Source organism: Hoplias malabaricus, chromosome 5 (genome assembly GCF_029633855.1).
Source record: "Hoplias malabaricus isolate fHopMal1 chromosome 5, fHopMal1.hap1, whole genome shotgun sequence".
NCBI lineage: Eukaryota > Metazoa > Chordata > Actinopteri > Characiformes > Erythrinidae > Hoplias > Hoplias malabaricus.
This window is the reverse complement of record NC_089804.1, coordinates 33914135-33939874: the sequence shown is the minus strand read 5'-3', so window position 1 is coordinate 33939874 and position 25740 is coordinate 33914135. Positions and strand designations below refer to the sequence as shown.

Sequence of the window (25740 nt, the reverse complement as noted above, 5' to 3'; positions counted from 1 at the left end):
AAATGATTGGTGGTTAATGGGAATATTTATTCTAGGTTGCTATGTGCTTTTCTAATGGACACACAAATGGTGTGTATTTTTCAGTTAGATTTATTTTTAAGTTTGCATGCTTGGCACTTTCAAAGGGATTCTAAGGTTCCAAGAAGAGGGTGCTTTTTAATGGGATTTGGCAGGGAACAAATCTTAGATCATGTTTAGAGAAGCTGCTTTTTGTAACTGGTATTTTATGTCAGGGTCAGTGCAATGTTTCATGATATAAATAATATACTCTGCATTGCCAGCTGGTTCTGAACCTTCATTGCATTTTATAATACCACCATTTTAGACGTTTTTCATGATCTGTTTGTTGAAGTGCCACTTTCTGATAAGAACAAATTTTGTGGAGAATCATCAATTGTTATGTCAACATTAGCTTCTGGGTCAATAATCATATGTAAGCATTTAAATTTGATTAGTTTTTTATCCTACCAGTACAGTTTTTCAATTCTTCTGGTGTTTATAAATGTACACTTACATAAACTTTACATCAACTTTCTCCCCGGACTAAAATATTGTGAATTGTAACGTTAAAAGGTAATATGAACTTGGCAAATGATGACTGGTCAGGTAAAATTCATAGAGTATTTCTTGTGATGACTTGGCTCATGAATTGAAATTCTGACACACAATATCTTAGTATAATATTCACATTAGGAATTAATGCAGATATAGAAACCATATAAATCATGCTCTCAGAGGTTGAGAATGCAGTCCATTTCTGAAAGTGTTATAAAAGATTTTAGCCAGACCCCCTAAGAGCTGTCTGGATGCTCATCAAGGGCACACTCTGAAGTAAGTCTCTTCCTTTATTTCAAATATATTTGTGGATTTTTCTGCTATTGATTGCAAATTTAATATTGTAACCTAGAGTAAGTTTACCCATTAATCTGTTTACATGAATATTTATTAGATATTGACCTGATTTATAAAGGATATATTTGGGAAAATGTAAGATTAATCTCACATTTGAAAATGTATGCATTAGTTTGTGTACATTTACAGTATAAGATATTATAAGAAATTTGTCAATGTTCTGGCATGGGTTTAATTTGTATCATGGCACCATTTGAGCCCATGTGTGTTCCAAATAAGCCTACATCATTGTTTATTTGCAGAATTAAAACCTTTAATTTTTCAAATAAATAAATAAAAAACAGCAAAATACCAATTCTGTAACTTGTTTTTGAAAGATGAAGAGAATGCACACTCTCCCTTTGTTAATGCTTGTTTGCTCTTTCTTTCATCACCTGAGTCAGTGAAAAAAAAAGAAATTGACATGATCATTGATACAACGATCAAACGATAACGAAGTGACTCACACTAGTGATTAGGGGTGCTGAACACACACACACACATACCTATACACCTGAAGCAGTGTGTAGTCTTCCTCAGTGCTACGGGAGCATTTTGGGATGATTTAGGTGCCTTGCTGGACAGGGCAAAACTCCATCACAGGGCATCACACACTCGCACATTCACTCACACCCTCACACCTAGGGACACTTTTGACTAGCCAGTTCACTTAACAACATGTGCTTTTGTACTGTGGGAGGAAACCGGAACACCCAAAGGAAACACATACAGGTACATGGAGAGGCCACCAAACGCCACACATACAGTCACTTGAGGCAGAACTCAAACCTACAACCTCAGGATCCTGGAGCTATGTGACAATTATGAAAATTATGAATCTTAGCCCATAATTACTCCACATTGAAACACATAGAGGTGAGTTTAGATGGTGTGTACTGGGCTATCATTTTATGTAAGCTAAATGTAGGTCAAATAATTACCTAGAAATAGCAAGAGCGTAACAATATCAGAGAGGTCCCAAACAGTGGCGGATGCTGGTCTTTCAAGGAGGGGAAGCTCAATTTCGGCCTACATCATGAAATGTGTCGGTTTATTTATACGTAAATTCTACCCTCCGTTCCTTTTTAAGAAAATGATCTGTGACCCTGTCGTACCAACAAGGCGTCTTTTCCAGGGACTTGACTAGTGTCCTCTCAATGGCCAGCAGAGCTAGGCTGCTTAAACGGCCTTGGCCCATGTGAAGTGTGTCCGCTTGTGCTCCCACGGCTCTTTACACCAAAGGTGAGCTGATTCGCTCATTTCGCTGTCAATCAAAAAGGGATTCAGCCTCAGACAGATCATCCGATCATCATGCAGAAGCTGAGCGTCCGGGCCAGCCAAGGCCAGCCCACTGCCCCATAGACCCCCAGAGACGCTGAGCGTCCGATGGGCGGGACAAAGCCCAGCATTTATCCAATGACTCGTCTCGTTTCGCTGCACTTCGCTGCTTCGCTATTGAACTCTGGACGCTCAGCGTCCTCACTGTTTAAAGCACTGTGAAACGGGAATGATTGAAAGGAAAGCCGCGTCTTAACCAGTGATAAGAAGCTAAATCTGAACAAAAGTTGAGCGCGTTGTAGTGCATATTTATTCAATGACATGTACACACAACAGTATATATTTGATCACTTATTTTTTTACATTTTAGGGGAAGCTGAGCTTCCCTTGCAGTCTTAGAGCAATCGCCGCTGGTCCCAAAATACCAAAGTTTTACATGACTATGTGTGAAGCCCCCTAATACTGATTAACTCAATATTGGTAAATGTGAAGGTGTTTAAAAAATACATGGATGTTGCACTGTGTCATTTAACCTGCCCTACCCTCAGTTTTCTTTGGGACATGCTAAAGCTTCTATAATTGGCCTGGCTTTTTTAACTTTAGCCTTTAGAATATTCATCACTCATATTTGATGTTGTTCATTCATTCATTATCTGTAACCGCTTATCCAATTCAGGGTCGCGGTGGGTCCAGAGCCTACCTGGCATCTCACAAGCCTAACTGTCTCCTCACAAACGAGAGAAGAAACGGAGCGAGAATCGAACCTACAACCTCCAGGTCCCTGGAGCTGTGTGACTGCGACACTACCTGCTGGCCACAACACCATAACTTGGACATGCAGTACCAGCATGCTTCTGATTTGGTATGAAAAAATAAGCACCTGGATAGGTGAGTGATGCTCTGTTTCTTTACTAAAATACATTTTTTGCTTAGATTTGATTAGATCATTTATAATAAAATATAAAATATAATAATTACTGATTTACAAGTTATACACATTTATTCATGTTGGGTCAATGGTGGTGTTTTGTTCTTGTAACATATACTTGTGGGGGTCTACAACAAATAGGAAATTGCAGAATATTTCACTATATTAAACAAAATTTTGAATCTGCCTTTTTGTGTAAACTATAAAACACATGACCTTGCATCCTGTGCATGTTTTTGGGGAAAGTATAAATACTTGGTTGCATCTTCCTATTTTTTACATTATGTACTATGAGGTTTTAGCAAAACAAAACTTTACATTTTTCTAATGAATGAATGTTGTTTCACCACGACCCTGAATTGGATAAGCGGTTACAGATAATGAATGAATGAATGAATGTTGTTTGTGTTTGTTTGTCCTGTTTCTGTCTTTTGACTTTTGTTTTCATCTTAAACTGACAGACTTACGTACTTACTCAGGAAACAATAACAAACCATCAACTAAAAGTGGCAGCATGAACCCTCTTGCTTAAGAGTGTTGACCGTATAGGCTTATGTCCACTGCTTAATAGTGCCTCATTTCATTTAATGCTTTTCTATGGAGATTTAACAAAGTGTATAATTGAAATCTGCAAAAATCCCCACAAAAAAGCAAAAGAAATCAAGTGTTCTGAGTGGAAATCAATTTTATCGAAGTGCATTCAAATCTGCACTTTTTAGTTTTGTTCTATGTGTATTATTTGTTCATTTATGGGAAAGTATAATGAGGCATTAGACAGATTATATCGTCTAAAAGCTGAGTTACACAGTAATGTGCAAATGTTTTCAGCACATGAGATTACATTTAATTACATTTAACAAGCAAATATCTGAGTAAATAACATTATTAAAGTAAGTAGTGATATTCTCTGTGTTAATGTATTGGTTTAACCTTTAACACCTCTCCTTGTGGCAGTGTAGTTTTATTTGAGGTTATCATACTTCATTATGCTAAATCAAGTGTGTTGTTGATTTCACAAATCCATACAATCAAGAATATTTGGAAACAAACTTTTTTCTTCACACTCGCTCACAGCACGCATACTTTTAGAAATGTTGTATTAATAATTATATATAAGCGTATACAAGTACCACTCTAAACTAGAAGATATTTATTTTAAATAATGATCATTTTATATGCCTAAGGCATTTACACTGTACCTTGACTGCAGTTTACCCTGCACAAAGGTGGGGAAGATGCACAGATAAAGGTGTTTATTCTTGATACAAGCTCCTTCTATGAGTTTTGAGCCATTTGACCCTCTGTGGAGTCTCTAATAGAGGGACAAATGCTTGTGGATTTGTTTTTGATCTGCAAGAGTTCCTTTAAATGTGTTAGTTTTGTTTGAAGCAAGTTATAAAATATCAGAGGGCACAGACCAAATGAGCACGAGGCTCAGAAACTGGTATGTCATTTTGGTGTACACAACCTTGCGCCAGTGTGTCAAGTATAACAGAGCTTAAAATTCCTGAGATGATGCTTGGATGATTGATAGCTTTAAAAAATCATGTTTTAAACGTTCCAGTGTCCAATGAGCCAAACACGGACATCACCTGCACAGATTCAGGACGATTGCGGGGTTCTAAAATGACATGCACAAGTATAGTGGATCTCGATAGTCAGCTAACCAGAGAGGCGTCACTCAGCTATCAAACAATAAAGCTGTATCATCTCCAAAGACATTGAAGTTCTTTGTGCAGAGCTGTCTGGTAAATCCAGCAGCAGCGCAACATCAGCCGTTTACATAGGTTTCAGACACTAAACTCTTATATTTCAATGATCTACATTAAGTAACTGTCTGACTACACATGTAACAAAATGATTTAGCAAACTATTGATGTTTAGCTACTGGAAGTTGCTCTGAATAACATGCTGTATTAAGTAGAGGACTCTTTTGTGAAAATTTGTTTGATTATTAATTAATTTATTACTTTTATGTAGTTTGTGCTGTTCTAAATAATTTTTCTTACACTCTCTTTCTCATAAACTCTGTAAGATAATTCAGGATGCAACCACCTTGGTGTCTTTGTATCATGTAATTACCATGGGGTGTCTTTGTTCCAACCATTTGGGCTAAGCTGAAGACATACTGTTTGCCTTCAACACAATAGGGGTTATCCTTTGTAATGCTAACATTTGTATGCTGATATTCATAGGGTTAAGTACCTTCGGAGATGGCCATCTCTCAGTATGCAATTGTTTGGATGATACCATTCTAGGGTCTGTTTGGGTGCCGGATTGCTTAATTGCTATGGTAATTGACAAGGTGTCCATATATCCAGTAAAAGGAGCAACAGTTCCGCTTTTCTTCCTGTTATTTTCTCTGAAGAATTGAGTTGGATTATCAGGAATGGTGAGATGAACACATCCACGCAGAAACCACCAAGGGACAGTCCATCCACTTGTGTCCTTGACTTTACCTAGAAGATGAAAAAAATTGGCAGTATCTTGTAAGCTGAATATGAGTTTTATTTTACATATTCAAGAACATCACTTCAATACTGCATAGTGCTACCACATCTTACCCTAACTGACAGTGGGTTCCTAAGATAATAGCTGGAAGTGAGGAATGCTGATCGTAGGGAGAAAGAGGGTATCTTCACTTTGGGTGTGGCCCCTGTAGCCTACATGCTTACAATTCTTCCCAAATCTCTCCCAGCCAGTTCACCCATCTGTCCCTAGTTAGGTGGTAACACTACTTTGCAATTAAATAGATTCACCTGTTGTAAGACATAAGATGTCTTAGAGTTGAGCATATTTGTCTGACAATGTTTAGAGATATATACTGGTTAGGGACTGTGTGACCTTTCAAACTATGTTAGATGTAAAGAAGAGTGGTTTAATCCAACTAAAGAAAATATTATTTACAACAACTTCCATCTTCCACATCTTCCTGAGCAGTGCTGTTATCCCAGCATGTCTCACTGTACCCACCATCATCCTGTTACAAAGAAATCTATATCCTTCCACAATGACTACCCTATAGTGTAGTTTTTGTAATAAAAGTTCATTCCAGTGGCGTAAAATTTAGTGTCGTTGTTAATGGCAATCCACAGCCACTACATTTCAGCTAAGCAAGGTATGCTTGTCAGCAGACCATACGGCATGACCACTGTGTCATTTGTCACAATGTAGTAGCTATGCAGTTTTGCCCACTCGTGATCTCCGTGGTTGGTTTTTGTTGTTTGCACTGAGAGGTCTAACAACTTTTTTGGCGCAGCAGGTAGTGTCGCAGTCACACAGCTCCAGGGGCCTGGAGGTTGTGGGTTTGATTCCCGCTCCTGGTGACTGTCTGTGAGGAGTTGGTGTGTTCTCCCCATGTCCGCGTGGGTTTCCTCCGGGTGCTCCGGTTTCCTCCCACAGTCCAAAAACACACGCTGGTAGGTGGATTGGCGACTCAAAAGTGTCTGTAGGTGTGAGTGAATGTGTGTGTGTCTGTGTTGCCCTGTGAAGGACTGGCGCCCCCTCCAGGGTGTATTCCCGCCTTGCACCCAATGAATACAGGTAGGCTCTGGACCCACCGCAACCCTGAATTGGATAAGCGGTTACAGATAATGAATGAATTTGGATGCAGTCTTTTCTATGTGTTGTTCCGTTTAAGCTGGGAACAATCATTTTGATAACAACCTTTTCAGATTATATGTGAGTTGTTTTAAAGTCATAATTCTTTTATGAATATTAGAAATGAATGGTGGTTATTTGGAATATTTATGGTTGCTATGTGTTCTAATGGACCAAAAGTAATGGTTTGTATTTTTCAGATTTATAAGTTTGCATGTTTGGCACCTTTAAAGGTGTTCTAATGAGAAATCTTAGATAATATTTAGAGAAGCTATGGGATGTCACTGTTTTGTTTTGTTTTTTAATAAAAACAAATAAAATGTAATTAATGTAAATAAATAAAATTCTCTTCATATTGCTGCCTGGTTCTGGACTTTTATTGTCTTGTAATTTTTCAGTGCTGAAGTTAGAGTCTCTTATAAGAAATTATGTGGAGAAACATCTACTCTTAAATTACCCATTTTAACACAGCCATTAATATATTAATTTCAATTTCTGGTTTTAAAACCAAATCCATTCAAATTTAAATGTTATTATTATTATTATTATTAGTAGTAGTAGTAGTATTATGTTAGCATAGTTTTTGAGTAGATTCAGAAGTTTCTGAATGTACATTCACAAAATCTTACATGAAAAATCTCAGTGAGCTGAAGTACTGTAAATTGTAACTGAGTAAAGTGCTCCCTCTTTAGAAGATGTATTACTAGTACCAGATTATAGCACTTATGTCCAAATGAAAGCTAATATGTCCTTGGCAAATGATTCCTGCCAGTAAATGTTTATAGACCATCTTATGATGACTTGGCTCATAAACTGAAATTCTGAAACACAATATCTTAGTATAATATTCACATTAGGAATTAATGCAGATATAGTCATGCCCTCAGAGGTTGAGAATTAAATTTCTGAGTGTTATAAAAGAGTTATAGAGTGTTATAAAAGAGTTTAGCTCGACCCACTAAGAGTCATCTGGATGCTCAACAAGGGCAGACACTAAAGTAAGTCCCTTCTTTTTAAATATTTTGTGGATTTATTTGTAATTTTATAGTGCTGTAAGGGTGGCATTTACATACAATATGGCAAAATATTAATTTTTTTCAAGTTCTGCATTTTTATAGCCCTGATATAACCATTATAACTGACACTTCTGCATTATGCCAACTCTTAAATAGTCACTGCAGTTCTAAATTGAAATTTGTGCTTTATTATCATAGAAACTTACAATGAAATTTGATCTTTATATTTAACACACACACAGAGAGACACAAATAATACATAAAATTATTAGGACAGAGAGCATCAGGCAATCACCGCCTGTGCCTAGGGAGCATTTGGGTTTACATGCCTTGCTCAAGGTCACCTCAGTTCTGGATTTAGGAAGAATTTAGCAAGGAAAATTACTCCAATCAGCCCGATGGTGGGGCTATAGAGCAAAGTTTTGCATTTTGGCCCATATCTCTTTAACAATGGCACCTAGACTGAAAATTCTTACTGCATTTTGTTCAGTCAAGTTTTGTGCATTTTTGTCTCATTGGGTGTGTTTAGCTCCTCCCATATCCTCCACTCCCATATTTGGCAAAAACCACAAAACCATAATGTTTCTACCACTCCTAGATACCCCAACAATATAAGTATCAAAATAATCAGCGGAGTCTCCTGATTAATAATCTTCAAAATAAATTAGAAATTTGTCAACAATATTGTCACATGGCTATAAATCAAGATTGCTGGCACATATACTTATGAAATTTAGCGATCTTGTTAGGCACATAATTCTGTGGAACCTACACAAATGCTGTGTCAATTAACCCTTAGGGGGAGCTATAAAATCCAAAAATCAGTTTCTCAGCTCCTGATAGACCTACTGAAGTGAAATCTTGCATGATTCATCCATGAGTTACCTGTTGACCAGTCCGTTAATGGCAACACGTTCAACTAAAAAATATGGCCAATTATTCCCTACAGCCATTTGGGAGACTTAACATAGCCCAATAGCCATAAAATTATATATATATATATATATATATATATATATATATATATATATATATCTTCATGATTTAATAGCCTGTAAAATGTCATGTCCACCATCAACCTCAAGGTGGCACTGTTCAGAAAAACTAAGGATAACAACTTCTGTGTTGTGCACCTTGTGCACAAATGTTTTATATATTTTTATACAGTGCACCAAGCCTCCTGACAATTTTGTATATAAATGTTCATTATTAAAGTAGATAGTTTATGTTCAGCTCATGAAATTTTGAAAAATGCCCATTTCAAATTAGTCACTGGGCTTTCACCACATATGTTCAAACCTGGTATTAAAATAATCTGTGGAGTCTCAAAGTAAGTAATTATCAATAAAATGGTGAGATGAGATTTTTGCATCATTTGGCTGGGGTACAGCAATCAGTCAGTGTGGTGCTGGGTATGTTTTTAACTGCTTGTATAACTTTATTTTGAATGTTAAAATTGTGACGAAATTTAAAACCCCAATTTCAACCTGAAACAGAATGTTTAATAAATTTTCATAAGCATTTTGTTATAATGATAATAACTCCAAGTATTTGAAATGCTTGCAAAAACGAGCTTGATTCCATATTACTCCACCATTTAAAGAGGCTCAATATGTGGTGGGTGTTCACAGGTCCCTTGTGGTGTAACATGATAGCAACTGACTCAGGTTCAGGGTTCAAATCCTGAGCTGGGCCACAACAACAGAAAAATGCTTTTGTGAATGCTGTTAGAACCTTGTACACAAATGTGAGTCAAATTTCCAGTACAGTGTTTTATTATTGCTAATAATACCTCAAAACTGAAATGATTAATATCGATGTTTTTCCTTCCATAAGTAAAGTTGTGCACAGACCAAACCATAAGGTCTAGAGACATGAAACATGGTCAACTAGTAGTACTCTTTTCCCACTACTCAGGCAAATTAAATGACCCCAATCAGCAACATTTTGTCCCATTTTTATATTCAAAGTATTTGAAATGCTTGCAACAATGGTGCTTGATTCCATATTACTCCACCATTTTAAGAGGCTTAAGATATTCACAGTTCCCTTGTGGCATAACATGCAAGCAACTGCTTCCTTGACCCATAGGTTTGGGGTTTGTTTTGAGGGTTTTCTCAGGTGTATTCATTCATTCATTATCTGCAACCACTTATCCAGTTCAGGGTCACGGTGAGTCCAGAGCCTACCTGGAATCACAAAGAAGGAGCACACCCTGGAGGGGGCGCCAGTCCTTCACAGGGCAACACACACACTCACACATTTTTGAGTCTCCAATCCACCTACCAACATGTGTTTTTGGACTGTGGGATGAAACTAGAGCACCCAAAAGAAACCCACGCAGACACAGGGAGAACACACCAACTCCTCACAGACAGTCACCTGGAGAAGGACTCGAACCCACAACCTCCAGGTCCCTGGAGCTGTGTGACTGCAACACTACCTGCTGCTCCACCATGCCACCAAAAAAAAGTTTAGCTTGTTTCCATATTACTCCACCCTTTCAAGACGCTCAAAATGGGTCTCTGTAGAAGTTGCTTGTGGCTTGACTTGAGAGCAACTGCCTACTGAACCCGTAGGTTCAGGGTTCGAATCTTGTGCTGGGCTGCATTGATTGAGAAATTTGTTTACAATTTCTGTGGCAGTGTTATATGTAGAGAATGTTACAGGAAGGTTTTAGACTGAAAAGACAACTAATGTTCATAGGAATTGCAAAATCTTAAACAATGACTGAAATTGTGCTTGATTCCTTACTGATATTCAGTTTCAAACAGTGTAATGAATGATTGAGGAAGGCTGTGGTGCAAGCTTCCAGTGCTTTACGTTGAATGCAAATAGTCAGGTGTTTGAAACCTGTGGCTGTTTAGTTTGGTGTGTTTCATGCGGGACCTCTTATTCATCCTAACATTAAAAGAGTGCAATGAAAACATGTCTAAGCAAGTTCCACAAGTAGAGCAACCTGTTAGCGATTGACCTTGGAACTAAACTGCCTAGGTTTGATTCCCACAGATGTTTAAGTGGCTAAACTGGAAGGTCAAAAATTTTCTCATTTAAGATTATTTCACAAATTGAACATAGAATGAAGTACATTTTGACAGAATTACTTAAAAAATTGCTACTCTGAAATGATGAATACAGTGATCCCTTATTTTTCGTGGGGGATGCGTTCCAAGACCACCCGCGAAAAACGAATTTCCGCGAAGTAGAGGACAGATATTTTTATTTATGTATTTAACAAGTATTTGGACTTTTAAAACCCTCCCTTTGCTGTTAACAACCCACCCTTTGCATTAAACAGTCATTCTATAATGTTTTTCAGCTGGAACTGCATGTGATATCCTACCAGTTTCTTTAATAGAGTAATTCCTAAGCTGTAATTTAGCGTAAGTAAAGTTCACTCGGATGTGGACATGAACAATACATGTACTGTATGTAAGAAATACTTATAAATTATATATTTTGTCAACTACAGGCCTAGTCTAATACATGTAAAAAAAAAAACTTCTAATTTACACACCATAAGAGAATGATATTTTTAGGCACCTAGTCTAATAAATACTTTACAGTACACTAATAAAAAAAACACTGTTTTCATTTACACATCTACTCTAATAAATACAGTAGTACAGTAATAAAAAAACACTTTTCATTCACACACCATAAAAAACCTTAGTCTTAAGCCATAAAAAAATCATTGTTACTGTACTCACCATGAAAGAAGCAGAAGTTCTAAAACTTGAATGATGATGATGAATTAGCTGTGCAGGAAAAAGAATGAATACGCTAATGAAGTTATCGTTTACTGCGCAGCCATTACTACTCTTATGTCTCTGCAGACGACGGCAGCCCCCCTTCTCTTCTGCCGTAGCACTATCATGTCCGAAAATCCAGCTTTCTGAACGGCGGAGTGTTGGATTTCAGCAGGTGTAAAACCCTTGTAGTCGTAAACGACAGCCGGACACAACTTCTTCCAGCTCGCGTTAATGGTAACATTTTAATGCCTTTTGGATATTTTGAAGGCACGTAGCAATTGTGTACTGCTGCCAGTATGTCTTGACGTTGACGTTTTCCTCTTCCTTTTCTTGAGCGGCATCGACGTAGGCAACAAGGTTTTCCATGGCATTCCTTGTGTATAAGGCCATGAATGCCCTGATAACCCCCTGGTCCATTGGCTGAATAAGCGGTGGCAGAAACTTGATCTGTACACCGTCATACTGTAAATCAGTAGCGTGGCCACCAGCGTTATCCATAAGGAGAAGAACTTGTAAATAAACGCTGGCTTTTCCCGCAGCATTGCCGCATATCACGAGGGTTACGCTATCTTTAAAGGCTTTAAAGTCAGATGCTTTTGCTTCTTCTTTAAACAGGAAAGTTCTTGACAGCATTCTTTTCCAAAATAAGCGCGTCTCGTCCATATTAAAAACTTGTTTGGGCTTATAATCACCATCCCATATAATCTTCTTGAACTGTTCGTTCACGTATGATTCAGCAGAGGAAGCCTCTCCATACAAGGAAATATTTTTCAGGCGGTAGCGTTGCTGAAACTTTGCCAACCACCCTTTGCTAGCAGTAAAAGATTTTTTACGTCTAGATTGACACTCACTGGACCTTCCTGGTTGCGGTTCATCGTCTTCTTCCTCTTTGTTGCTGCCGATCTCTTCAGACGCAAAAGTCTCATACAGGCTCCTAGTCTTGGTTTGGATGACGTTCGAATAAAAGGCTATGTTCTTCTTTCGGCAGTCGTTTATCCATACAGCCAAAGCAGCTTCCATACGAACGATGGTTTTATTACGAGCCGTAACCACCCTCTTTACCATCTTATTAAAGGAGAGAGAAGCCGTCTTCCTGATGTTAGCCTCATACTTCTTGATGGAGCATACGGTGGATTTATTATTTCCCTTCCTTCACCATATCTAAAAGTTTAATCTTCTCAGCAATCTTCATCATTTTTCGTTTGCGTTTAGCCTCAGTACCAGCCTTGGATGAAGAAGCATGCTTGGAAGCCATTGCAGAGGGTCAAAATCGCAAAGAAACGCAAAAAAACACTGCACAAAGTAAAGGTCAACTGAATATGGCTGCGCTGTAAGCAATCTTCTGATGAAGTGGTCGCGAGAGACTCTGAGAGAGAGAGAGAGAGAGAGATGACATGGATGCCAGCCACCACCAAGTTGAGGCTGGATCTGACGGAGTTATTTCTAAAAGGTTTAAATATCTGATAGTGACTCAATGCTAGACCTGATCAGAGCGTACTCTGTCCAGATCTAAGAGAGGCCCTTGTCCTTAGCGTCTTTCCTCAGAGTGAGCGGGAGCCAGCGCACTTTTCTTTCCTTTCTCCGAGTGAGTTTTGGTCTGCCAGAATAGGAGCATAGTTCTGGATCTTGTTCTTGCTCCCTTTTCTTTTCATTCGATTCTGTCTGACCTTTTTCTTTCGTCAGTCTCTGTTCCTTTTTTAACTCTGCTTGACGCCTTTACTTTGTTTGACTCCGTTTTTTTTTCTGGCTGTCACAACGGTGCTTTTGTGACATGATTTCCCAAATGTCCACTTAGAGGCACTGTTGTTCCATGCTGTTTCTTCTGGGTTGAACTATGAATGTTGGATTTAACATTTCATCACAGCCCAAGCTGAGAAACATAGAAATCCTCTTGGTCATAAATTGGAGAGCCGGAGGAGAATCTTAGATTCCTTAATGAAATGATTTGAATAATCCATACTCTTGAAGATGATCAGCATACCTTGTCCTTCCTCAACTACAAATATAAACAGAGAAACACATGCAAAGTAAAACAAAAGAAGTAAAACTGAGAAAGAACTGAATAACTAAACCAAAACAATAATATAGTATGTTTGACACCTGGCATTGACCTTTAACTCAATGCAGGAGCTTGCAGAAAATGAAATGGCCCTGTCCTTCTTATTCAATTATGTACAATGAGGTTTTACAGGAGCAAAACTTTATATTTTTGTAATAAATGAATGTTGCTGGTGCTTTTTAGTGCTGTATCTTTATTTTTTTATTAAATAATTATTTTTAAATTTTGTTTAAATATTTTATGCAGTATCTCAAGAACAATAACAAACCACAAGCTGAAAGTGATCATATGAAAAATATTACATTCAGTGTAGCATCAATTACAATATTAATACAAGTTAAAACCCACTCTACTGCCAAGAGATTGCAAAACCTGCTTAATATAAATTTCTTCTGGATTTAAGTGTATTTATAGGAAGTGTGTTCCCATTTTGATGCCGTAAAAGATTTTGCAAGGCCTTAAGCTAGATGTGGGAATATTTTGTAATTTGATTGTATTCAGCAAATATATTGCATGGTTAGTTCTCATCACACTTTCTGGTAAAAGCCAGAACACACAGTTCCACTGCTCCACTGCTAAAAGCAGGCATTACTCACAACCTCTATGTTTGTATTGTAGAAGCAGAAAGAACACACCAGTTGCCAATTACTTAGATTTAGATTTTTTTTATACATTTTTAAACTCCTGTTTAAAGTAAACATGACTTGTTAAAAATGCTGTCAAAATATGTTATACATAAGAAACAAATTAAATTTTAGGTGGACTCATAATGTAATATGTTTATTGGACTTAAATAAAAAAAATTAAAATAACATCATTTATGTGTCTAGAATTTAGATTTTGTTTGTAATAAAAGTAACATCTAATAAAGTAAAAGTTAGTGTTTGTATAAAGCAACTCCAGAGTCTACACTTCATCTAGGTATGGAAAGCCTGTAAGCCAACTCGGCGTGACCAGTGCTTCATGTGTAACATCTTACACTTAGAATCTTAAACAGGATTTTCTTTTTCCGAGAGCCTTACATTTTATTACTCCATTGTGTTTCTCACATTTCCGGTTCAGTGTATGTAAAACGTGTGTGGCTGCTGTGCGTTTTGCCAAATGGTGATTTGTATGTGTATTTGCATTTGTTATTTACTCTTTCCTGTCTAAATTGTCTTTGAGCAGCTAAATAATGATTTTACAAGAACAAATGAAGCACCATACAACAGTTTTAATTTAAGTGACAAAAATGACAATGCTTGATTTTGTTGATTTCAATTTTATTGTACTGAATTAACAAAATTAACAAGAATGCATATTACATGTGATTACTTGTTAATTTCAGATATGGTCTTCATCCTTCACTCTCCTACGTCCTTGCCCTAAAAAATAATGGTTACATCATTAGTAAATAAACAGTATATTTTACCTCTCATTTTGTGCTGATTTCTTTTTAACGTTGCTTTAATAGTGTAAAACAGCAGTGACAATAGTAATTATGAAGTGAAATCATTTGAAAGAATGCCAATCTACGCTAAATGAAGATGATTTGTTTCTAATATTTTATTACATGTTAATGATTATTATTAATACTTATATTTAATGATACAAACTTGTTTGAATTGGGAACATTTACCTTTCCAGCCTCTCTACTCTTGGCTCTCAGCTTATTGACCTGGGACTCAGCGATGTCAGCACGCTCCTGAGCTTCCTCCATCTCATGCTGTACCTTCCTGAACCTGGAGAGGTGAGTGTTGGCCTGCTCCTCCTGTCAGTGAAAAACGTCAGCCATTTTAGGTTTCTTAATAAAGGAGCAATATCTGCATGTCATTTTTGCAATGCATGTCCAGTTCTGCAAAGGCACACTCACAGCTTCCTCAGCCTGTCTCTTGTAGGCCTTCACTTTGAGCTGCAGCTTGTCCACCAGATCCTGCAGTCTGTTCACATTCTTTTTGTCTTCCTCAGTCTGAAAAAAAAATGTTAATTTAGACTTGCTAGCTTCATAATTAAATATGTCATGCTCTTTACATTACTGAGTTATTGTTTACCTGGTAAGTGAGTTCTTTCACTCTCCTCTCGTATTTGCGGACGCCTTTAACAGCGTCAGTGCTGCGTCTCTGCTCACCTTCAACCTCAGCCTCCAGTTCACGGACCTGTAACAAAGTATATCATGTTAAATTATAACTGATCAGTTAAAGAAATCTAAACTAATGTACTAAAACTACATTTTAATTTAAAGACTGTAGCATACCCTAGACTCCAGTTTCTGGAGCTGCTTCTTTCCACCCTTCATGGCAAGGTTCTCAGCCTCATCCAGACGATGCTGCAGGTCTTTTACTGTAACCTCAAGGTTCTTCTTCATTCTCTCCAGGTGAGCACTGGTGTCCTGTTCCTTCTTCAGCTCCTCTGCCATCATGGCCGCCTAATGTATAGGCCATGGACATTTTGGTTTAGGATTTTTCATTATTATTCAAATGGGTAAATGATCTATGCAGGTGAACACTCACATCAGTGATGGCCTTCTTGGCCTTCTCTTCAGCATTTCTTGCCTCCTGGACTGTGTCATCCACCTCACCTTGGATCTGCACCAGATCAGCCTCAAGCTTCTTCTTGGTGTTGATCAGGCTGGTATTCTGTTGAAAGAGAACAGAAAAGATGTTAAGTTGATTTGCTAAGGAATGTAAAATGTACAGCAAACTTAAAATCTATCAGGACATACCTGAGAGTGCAGCAGTGCCACACGCTCACTGGCATCCACCAGCTCCTGTTCAGCCACTTTGCGGCCTCTCTCTGTCTGCTCCAGTGCAGATCTGAGCTCATCAATCTCTGCCAGCATCAGGTTATTCCTGCGCTCCACCATGGCGACCTGCTCCTTCATGTCTTCCTGTCCTCTGACAGTCTCATCAAGGTGCACTTGTGCGTCCTTGTGTGAAAGGAATCGCATTTGTTAAAATTATAACACTACATGAATTAAAAAGTAAAGAAAAAACAATAAAGGCTTACCTTGAGCTGTCCTTGGACGTTCCTGAGCTGTTTCTGGGCCTCAGAAGCCTGGCGGTTTGCGTGGCTCAGTTGAATCTCCATCTCATTCAGATCTCCCTCCATTTTCTTCTTCACTCTCAGGGCATCATTTCTGCTTCTGACCTCAGCGTCCAGAGTGCTCTGCATGGACTCAATCACCCTCTGGCTGTTCCTCTTGATCTGCTCCATCTCCTCATCCTTCTCAGACAGTTTTCTGTCAATCTCACCCTTCACCTGGTTGAGCTCAAGCTGGACACGAAGGATCTTGGACTCTTCATGCTCAAGTGTGCCCTGAGGATTTATGAGCACATAATGTTAAACAATATAGTAAGAAGACACTTTTTTTATTTTTACTTGGTGAGATTTATATATGGTGTTACCTCAGCTTCTTCAAGAGCGGTCTGGATTTCTGATTTCTCAGTTTCCACAATCTTCTTTGCCTTCTCCAACTCATGAATGGTCTTTCCAGTTTCTCCAATCTGTTCGGTCAGGTCAGAGATCTCCTCTGCAGAAATGAGAAATTGAGTATTTTTTGTTTATTTTATCCACTAATATGTGTATGTGCTTACTGTAGTTGTTAAGTCACATACGCTGCAGATTCTTGTTCTCTCTCTTGAGGGTCTCTAACTGGTCAAGGGCTTCCTCATATGAGTTCTTCATCTTAAACAGCTCAGTGCTGAGAGAGCGAGCCTCTTTCTGTGCTCCCTCCAACTCAGCCTGACCTTCCTCGTACTTCTGCTTCCATTCTGCCAACACCTGAAAAGGTTGAATGAATATAAACATCACTTCCACTGAACCAGTTAAGTGTCATTCTGTGAACCAGGGTCAGCCAGCAAATCACCTTATCAAAGTTTCTTTGTTTCTTATCAAGATTGGCTGCCAGAGAATTGGCTCTCTCAACATCAATCATGAGGTCCTCCACTTCACCCTGCAGTCTCTGTTTGGTCTTCTCCAGAGAGGCACACTTGGAATTCACAGCTTCAATAGATTCCTCAGCATCCTGTAGACGCTGGGCAAGCTTTTTCCTGAGGAGACCAATTTATGTAACTTAATGTCTATATCTGGGAACTGTATAAAATATGTTTACTTTATGACTTTTCAGACTTTGCTTACTTTGCCTCCTCAAGCTCCTCAGTACGCTGGATGGCATCTGTCTCATATTTGGTTCTCCACTGAGCCACCTCACTGTTGGCCTTGGACATTCCACGTTGTAGCTCAGCCTTGGCCTCCTGCTCTTCCTCAAACTGCTCTCTGAGCAAGTCACAGTCATGACGAGCTGATTGGACAGCATGAGCCAGGGCGTTCTTGGCCTAAAAAGTAATAAAATTTCATTATTATTAATAATAATAATGATAATAATAATAAAAATAATGGGTGGAACGGTGGCGCAGCAGGTAGTGTCGCAGTCACACAGCTCCAGTGGCCTGGAGGTTGTAGGTTCTATTCAAGCTCTGGGTGACTGTCTGTGAGGAGTTGGTTTGTTCTCCCCGTGACCGCGTGGGTTTTCTCCGGGTGCTCCGGTTTCCTCCCACAGTCCAAAAACACACATTGGTAGGTGGATTGGCGACTCAAAAAAGTGTCCATAGGGGTGTGTGTGTGTCTGTCTGTCTGTCTGTGTTGCTCTGTGAAGGACTGGTGCCCCCTCCAGGGTGTATTCCCGCCTTGCGCCCAATGATTCCAGGTAGGCTCTGGACCCACCGCGACCCTGAACTGGATAAGCAGTTACAGATAATGAATGAATGAATAAATAATAATAATAATAATAATAAGTTGAATTTATATAGGTTCTTGCTAATATTGCAGATATAGCATTTATCTTGGAAACTGTATGTATTATGTTCAGTTTTATCAAACAATTTTGTATGAAATACTTTCTAATTAATGCTACCTTTACTTCCTCTTCAATTTGTCTCTTGAGCTCCTCAATCTGCTGCGTGTAGGCTTGTTTTCCTCTGGTCAGCTGAGAAACAAGTGCTTCTTTCTCTTCCAGCTGACGACCAAATTCACCTTGGAAACAATATGGATAATTTGAGGAATGTTCAGCAATATTATTGTTTGTTTTTACCAGTTTAGTTGACCTGGCTTTAATTACCATTCTCAGTCTGCAGCCGGGCTCTTTGTGCACTCAGGTCGTTCAGCTGACGGACATGCTCATCATTTTTAGCTTTGAGTTCACCCAACTGGTCCTCAAGTGTACGACACATCTTCTCCAGATTTGCCTGGAAATGAAATGAAATTATTAGTAGTATCCTAAGTCACTGATGATGTAGACTAGCTTCTTAACTTAAAGTAGCCTCTTGCTATATGCACACAAAACCGATATTGACCTTGGTGCTTGTAATGACCTTTTTGTTTGTTCTATGTATTTTCACTCTGAAAACAAAGGAACTCACCTTTGATTTGGCCACAGCCTCCATGTTACTAGACAAGTCATCTATCTCCATCTTGTATTCACTCTTCTCCTTCTCCAGTTTTTGTTTGACCCTCTGAAGGTTGTCAATCTGCTCTCCGAGCTCAGCAACACTATCCGCTTGTTTCTTGCGGAGGGCAGAAGCAGTGGCTTCATGCTGCAGAGTGGACTCTTCCAGATCACGCCGCAATTTCTGGAACTCAGCCTCACGCTTCTTATTCATCTCAATCTGAGCAGCAGTGGCACCACCAGCTTCCTCCAGCCTCTCACTGATCTCTTCCAGTTCTCTGGAGAGATCAGCTCTCTGCTTTTCAACTTTAGCACGAGCTGCACGCTCAGCCTCGATTTCCTCCTCCAGCTCCTCAATACGAGCCTTATAGAGATACATGTATTAGGCCTATGTGCTCCATTAAATGTGGTAATGCACAATAGAGTTTGCAGCAATTAATTACCTGGAGCTCCTTAATCTTCTTCTGAAGCTGAGCACCCAAGGACTGTTCATCCTCAATCTTGCTCAGAAGTTGACTGATTTCAAAATCCTTCCTGTTAAGAAAACAGAGCAGGGAAAAGATTTTTTCTTGTTTCTATAGACTGGCATGTAATTTTTCCAGTTATGTGTTATGTGTTATGAGTAGCAGTATACTTTTTGATCTTCTCGTCAGACTGCTGCTTGTCGTTCTCCAGGTCCATTATAGACTCCTGGGCCAGTTTCAGGTCTCCCTCAAGCTTCCTCTTGGCTCTCTCAAGGTCCATACGGAGTTTCTTCTCTTGCTCCAGTGAACCTTCGAGCTTTAATTAATGTAAACCAGCAGTTTATAGAATGGCAAAAATAGGCAATATGATTAGTTTATAATGTAAATTCTTGTCATAAATGTTGTTTTACAAGATCTTACATCATCCACTTGTTGTTCAAGCTTTGTCTTGGATTTGGTCAGGGTGTTGACTTTGTCTTCCTCTGCCTGGAGGTCATCAAGAGTTTGCTGGTGTGCCTCTTGGAGGGCTTTCTTCTCTTTGGTAAGTTTGGCAACAGTCTCATCCTGAGAGGCCATCTCCTCAGTCAAGTTCTTCACCTGTGTGACAATATTTCTTATGAAAAAAGCAAATGTTGCTTCGTCTTAATGTAAAATTGCATATTTGTGGAGAATAATCATCCACTGACTACAGTTATATGTTTTAGATTTTAACCTTGTTCTCAGTGGCATGTTTCTCCTTCTCCACTTTAGCCAAGGTGAGCTCCAGATCATCAATGTCTTTCTTTAGCTCAGAGCACTCATCCTCCAGTTTCCTCTTCTTGGCGGTCAACTCAGCATTAATTTCCTCTTCATCCTCCAGTCTCTCGTTTGTCTCTTTGAGTTTGGCTTCCAACTGGATCTTGCTCTTGATGAGCCCCTCACACCTTTCCTCAGCATCAGAGAGGCTCTCACCTTCCTGTCAATGAGACATAGTTTTAAATATGTTCAATAATTATTAAAAAAATGATTAATATTATTATAGTTAAAAATGATCTTTGAATACTTACAGATGCTACTTGGAGTTGCAGGTCATTTTTCTCCTGAAGAATGGATACCATCTTCTCCTCAAGCTCTTTCTTCTTGGCCAGTGCCTTTGCCAGATCCTCCTTCATTTTCTCAAAGTTCTCTTTCATGTTAGCCATTTCTTTCTCAGTCTCTGCACTCTTCAGAAGAGGCTTGATCTTGAAGTACAGCTTCATCCATGGCCAGTGTTTCACATTCATGAATGAGCGGATGTTGTATTGGATGGAGTAGATGGACTCTCTGCAGTTCAGGATGTACCAGTTTAATATGCTGCTTCATCACCTTAAAGTTTGTTATTTCACAACATCATAATCTAAACATAAGATACCTCCTCTCCATCATCTTGACAAACTCTCTCCTCATAAGGTAGCCACGGCACAAGGCTTGAGTCATTGTGACAAGATTTGCCAGTTTCTCATCTCGCATCTCCTCAAGGGTACCCAGCAGACCAGCTTTGAAGAACACCTACAAACAGATAATTTAATTGTTATTTATCCACTGTTAATTTTACACCTATCTGTTTGCATCCCATACACCTATAAACTGTGAAGTATGTAAATTGCTCTTTGCATTTGTAGAATCGTGTTCAATTATGATACTGGTTTTTCAAAAAATTAATTTGTTGTATGATGTGCACACTACCACTTTTACTTCATGTAAACAATGAATCATCTGCTCATCTTTCCAAGGAACAATTCTTAAAACATTCTTTGGAAAGTGTTTATACACATATGATATGCTGCCAAAAATAAAATCTTACAGATTCAGTAATTTAACTCACTTTGGTGTGTCCAAACTTGTACTGGGTGTGGTCCACATCAATGGAGCCCAAGAGTTTCTCTGAGGCTTTCTTGTTGTCAATGAACTGTCCCTCTGGGATCACACTGGCATTCAGGACTTTGTATCTGTTTTAGAAATTATAAATAAGCATCAATTTCACTTTCATTTTTAAGTACATTTGAGTGTTGGAAAAACTTTGAATTTGAAAATGACCTTTGCTTGAAGTCAGCGTAGAGGATTCTGCTGGGGAATCCCTTTCTGCAGATTCTGATTCCCTCCAGCACACCGTTACACCTCAACTGATGGATGACCAAGAAGTTCTCCATCAGACCTAGAGGAATAGCATTTATGTCACCATGTGATAGAGTTCTATATTGCTATAAAATTTTCAATACTTAAAAGCAATATGGAGAACATGCCTGGAGTCTTGGACTCATTGGGAATCAAGCAGCGCACAAAGTGAGGGTGAGTGCTCCTCAAGTTGGTCATCAGCTTGCCCAAGTTCTCCTGTGAAGTTTTATGTAATTTTTATGTTATGCCATGGTATTTTGTATTGGATACATTTTGTGTAGTTTTCCATGCTTATTGTTGACATGTAGAACTTTTGTCATGCATTTCATATTGTAATATGTATGTGATCTTACTCTGAAGAGAGCAGACACAGTCTGGAAGGAACCACCCTTCTTCTTGCCAGCCTTCTTTCCACCACCAGCATCTACAGACAATTGAAATTATTCATCAATATTATGTCATTAATACTTTTAATAATACATTAGTACTTTTACTGGTACCAATTTGTGCTGATAATATTTGAAATACTTGTACATATTATCTTGTAGGGTAAACAATTTTTGGTGACCTTACCATCAGCAGATGCATGAGCTGCGTACAGGAAGGACAGCAGTTTGTTTCCTGATTTCTGGTAGAGCTGCACAACAGAGTCATTCAGTGGGTCCTTGTTTTTGTCCAGCCACCCTGAAATGTTGTAGTCCACAGTGCCAGCATAGTGCACCAGGGAGAAGTGGGCCTCTGCCTTGCCTTTGGCAGGCTTTGGCTTCTGGAAAGCGTTACATTTGCCAAGATGCTGGTCATGGAGCTTGTTCTTGAAGGATGTGTCTGTTGCTTTGGGGAACATGCACTCCTCTTCAAGGATGGAGAAGATGCCCATTGGCTGATAGGGGAGAAAGGATGTTTATTAGACAGACCTATGTAAGAATGGATTTGTTACAGAGAATTGAAAATGACTGCAATCTCACCTTCTCAATGAGCTCAATGCAGGCAGCCAGGTCCATACCAAAGTCAATGAACTCCCAGTCAATTCCTTCTTTCTTGTACTCCTCTTGTTCGAGCACAAACATGTGGTGGTTGAAGAATTGTTGCAGTTTCTCATTTGTGAAGTTAATGCAGAGCTGCTCCAAGCTGTTGAACTGTTAAAGTTTAAAAAACATGATATTTAAAGATTTTGAAAAATGAATGTTACAAAACTTTAAGATGCACCTTAAATTCAGGTATTATTTACATCAAAGATCTCAAATCCAGCGATGTCCAGCACACCAATGAAGAACTGCCTTTGTTGTTTGGTGTCCAACATCTCATTGATACGTATAACCATCCACAAGAACATTTTCTCATAGATTGACTTGCAAAGTGCCATGACTGAATTGTTGACCTGTGGAGTTGAAGAGTCTGCTTTGAGCGTCTGTTCATTTTAAAGGGTTTAATCCCTAAACACTTCTTGTAGTGTCACCATTGCACATTACCTGGGGTACGGTCTGGCCTTTGGTCACAAACTCATTCCCGACCTTCACTCTGGGGTAGCACAAGGCTTTCAGCATGTCAGCTGAGTTCAGGCCCAGGAGGTACGCGATTTTATCAGCCACTGAAGTGAATAAGTGTAAGTGTTATTGAATGTCATTTGCAGGTCTGTGTAGTACTTACAATCTCATAAGAATTTCTTATATATACCCTCAGTGCCATCAGGCTCAGCCTGTTCCTCTCTCTGCTTCTGCTTGAACTTCATATTCCCATGATGCATCACAGCTCCAGTCAGTTTGTAGATGTTAATTTTCTCATCAGCGGTGAAGCCCAGGATGTCAATAGCTGTCTGTGTTTAGAGAAACAGATTGGATGGACCAGTGAGAATGAGAAATATTTTCACAACTTCCTGTAGTTCAGTGAAGCTTTACATACGTCTGTGGCAATGAACTCCTCCACATCATTGATGCTCTTGACTGTGATTTCACCCTGGCTGATCATAGGGTAGTCATAGGGGTTGGTGGTGATGAGCAGTGCCTCTGTGTGTAAGGAATTATAAAATGAAATACAATAACATGTACAATTTTACTGCTCCTCTATAATGACACAGTATTAAAGACTTTAGATTTCGTACCAATCAGCTCTGGCTTGTGTCCAGTCATGAGTTGGTAGAAGATGTGGTAGCTCCTCTCAGCAGATAGCTGGAACGTGACTCTTGACTTTTCCAGTAGATCTGTTCATACATTGGTATAACATATCATCTAATGCTTTGTCCAATAAGGTTGTATTTTAGATTATTTGCATTTTTACTACATGCTTTATAAAACTTCAGAACAATGACAGAAATCACCAGCAGTGCCTGAAACGTACATGTTTCAATATCAGCTGAGGCCAGCTTGCCGGTTTGCCCGAAATGAATTCTGATGAATTTACCCTGGAAGTCAAAAGATGTTTACATCAAATTAATCTATTTTCATGGCATTCATATTTTGTTTCATTGTCAGAAGAGATTCTGCGCTGTTTGTTAATACTCACAAAACGAGAGGAGTTGTCATTCCTGATGGTCTTGGCATTACCGTATGCTTCCAGCAGTGGGTTGGCTGCAACAATTTGGTCCTCCAGTGAACCCTAGAGGTGACAGTAGTTGTTGTGGTGAGGAGTTCACTCACAAATTCTCTCAGAACCCCGAAACTGTGATTTACTGACCTGCATTTTGCCAGCAACAGGTTCTGCTTGCTTCTTTCCAGTCATGCCAACCATTGCAAAGTACTGGATGACACGCTTGGTATTCACGGTCTTTCCTGCACCAGATTCTCCACTGTGGTTAGAGTTAGAACAGTTTTATGAATCATTTACAAATGAGCATACATACAATATAGAAAGTAATTAATATTAAGGAATATTGCTAAACAATACAAGTCTGAACTCACGTAATCAGGACAGACTGATTTTCACGATCTGTAGGAACACATGAGATACATTAAGTACACAGCAACAAATCTATGCACCTTTTCTAAAGCTACAGTTGGGGATAGTAGTAAATATTTATAAAATGCCATTTTAAATTAAACTTGTTGAACAATGTACTACCTGTGAGCATGAACTGATAGGCATTATCAGAAATGGAGAAGATGTGGGGTGGGGCTTCAATTCTCTTTTTTCCTCTGTATCCAGCTACCACAATTGCATCGTATACTGGGAGCCACTTGTAGGGGTTCACAGTGACGCAGAACAGCCCAGAGTAGGTCTGACATTGTGAACAGGAGTATTTTCAGAAGTTTGTCAGGATATAAATACTTAGTTAAAAGTTGTCATTTTTAGTTTAATTCACTAAACTCACATAGATCATCCATGCTGCGTAACGCTCTTTGAGGTTAAACAACACACAGGGCTCGTTGAGGTGGGTCATCATGGCCATGTCCTCGATTTTGTCGAATTTAGGAGGATTCATGGGAAAGATTTCATCCTCCTTAACTGTGAGAGTCTGTGAAATAACGAACATTACAGTATTACACAGGAGTCCAATTTGCTTTAACATTAATGTTGGTCTAAAGCTTTCTCTACTCTGAGATTCTGCAGTCCATACACATTCCTGACGTGAAGTGTTATTACAATCATACAAAATTAGCAGACAAATTTTATCATTTTCATGGAATCTTATTCATTGTAATGTTGAAATATCAATATGAATATTTAAATTACAACTTGCATGAAACATGACATGAAAGAATCAAGTTACACATGTGTTATATAAAGTTTTTCTGCAAAAGTTCTTTTAAAACTAATAATTTTGAAAATATAATAATTTGTATTTCCACTTACTTTGCCGCAGAGAGTTTCGACTGTGGCTTTGCCCCCCTCTTTACTCTTCAGTGTACCTTTCAGGTACATCTCAGCAGGCTCACACACAAACACTGCTGTTTTAGCATCGAAAGGTTTGCTCTGGGCCTCAACCCTCTCCCTCTCTGACTTGCGGAGGTACATGGCCGCCGGGCCAAAACACTCCATCTCTCCATCCCCCATGATGACGTTTTACTGCGGAGACAAATAATGTTTGTCGTACTTATTGTAAACTCACAGTAGTGCGATTCCTGAGGTTAAAGTCATGTACTGAGCTGCAGTTTCTGGATTTTGTGGCTTTTTTCCCTCTTACACAATTTTGTATTTGTTTAATTTTTTGATTTTGTAAATGGTTTTAATTAAATTTTGACAGATTGCTAGCTCATATAGAGC

At 38.8% G+C, this 25740-nt stretch overlaps 1 protein-coding gene across 1 annotated transcript; it reads right to left on the bottom strand.

Annotated features, from left to right (window-relative positions):
- Nucleotides 1-1255: 1255 nt before the first annotated feature.
- On the bottom strand, nucleotides 1256-25530 carry LOC136697046 (myosin heavy chain, fast skeletal muscle-like). Its single transcript, XM_066671926.1, has 40 exons — nucleotides 25330-25530; nucleotides 24848-24991; nucleotides 24598-24754; nucleotides 24438-24465; nucleotides 24214-24325; nucleotides 24043-24123; nucleotides 23878-23941; nucleotides 23642-23740; nucleotides 23443-23546; nucleotides 23218-23356; nucleotides 23000-23131; nucleotides 22772-22908; nucleotides 22509-22679; nucleotides 22099-22423; nucleotides 21897-21967; nucleotides 21672-21759; nucleotides 21466-21583; nucleotides 21254-21377; nucleotides 20801-20937; nucleotides 20457-20712; nucleotides 20123-20365; nucleotides 19831-20007; nucleotides 19581-19726; nucleotides 19390-19480; nucleotides 18921-19310; nucleotides 18620-18746; nucleotides 18416-18534; nucleotides 17641-17837; nucleotides 17369-17552; nucleotides 17118-17283; nucleotides 16908-17032; nucleotides 16510-16818; nucleotides 16226-16429; nucleotides 16014-16139; nucleotides 15758-15928; nucleotides 15555-15659; nucleotides 15377-15472; nucleotides 15143-15274; nucleotides 11424-14888; nucleotides 1256-5556 (listed from the first exon to the last, which is right to left on the bottom strand). The coding sequence occupies exons 1-39, from the start codon at nucleotides 25528-25530 to the stop codon at nucleotides 14868-14870; spliced, it is 5817 nt and encodes a 1938-aa protein (XP_066528023.1). The 3' UTR covers nucleotides 1256-5556; nucleotides 11424-14867.
- Between the last annotated feature and the right edge of the window lie 210 nt (nucleotides 25531-25740).

Bases quoted from the DNA above. Each gene is read 5' to 3' on its own strand.
- LOC136697046 (XM_066671926.1), bottom strand. From the start codon at position 25,530: ATGGGGGATGGAGAGATGGAGTGTTTTGGCCCGGCGGCCATGTACCTC. The intron at 19,481-19,580 runs GTATACTGCTAC...TTTTCTTAACAG, and splicing joins TCTGACGAGAAGATCAAAAA to GAAGGATTTTGAAATCAGTC. The intron at 16,819-16,907 runs GTAACACCATAT...ATAAATCCTCAG, and splicing joins CCGCTCTTGAAGAAGCTGAG to GGCACACTTGAGCATGAAGA.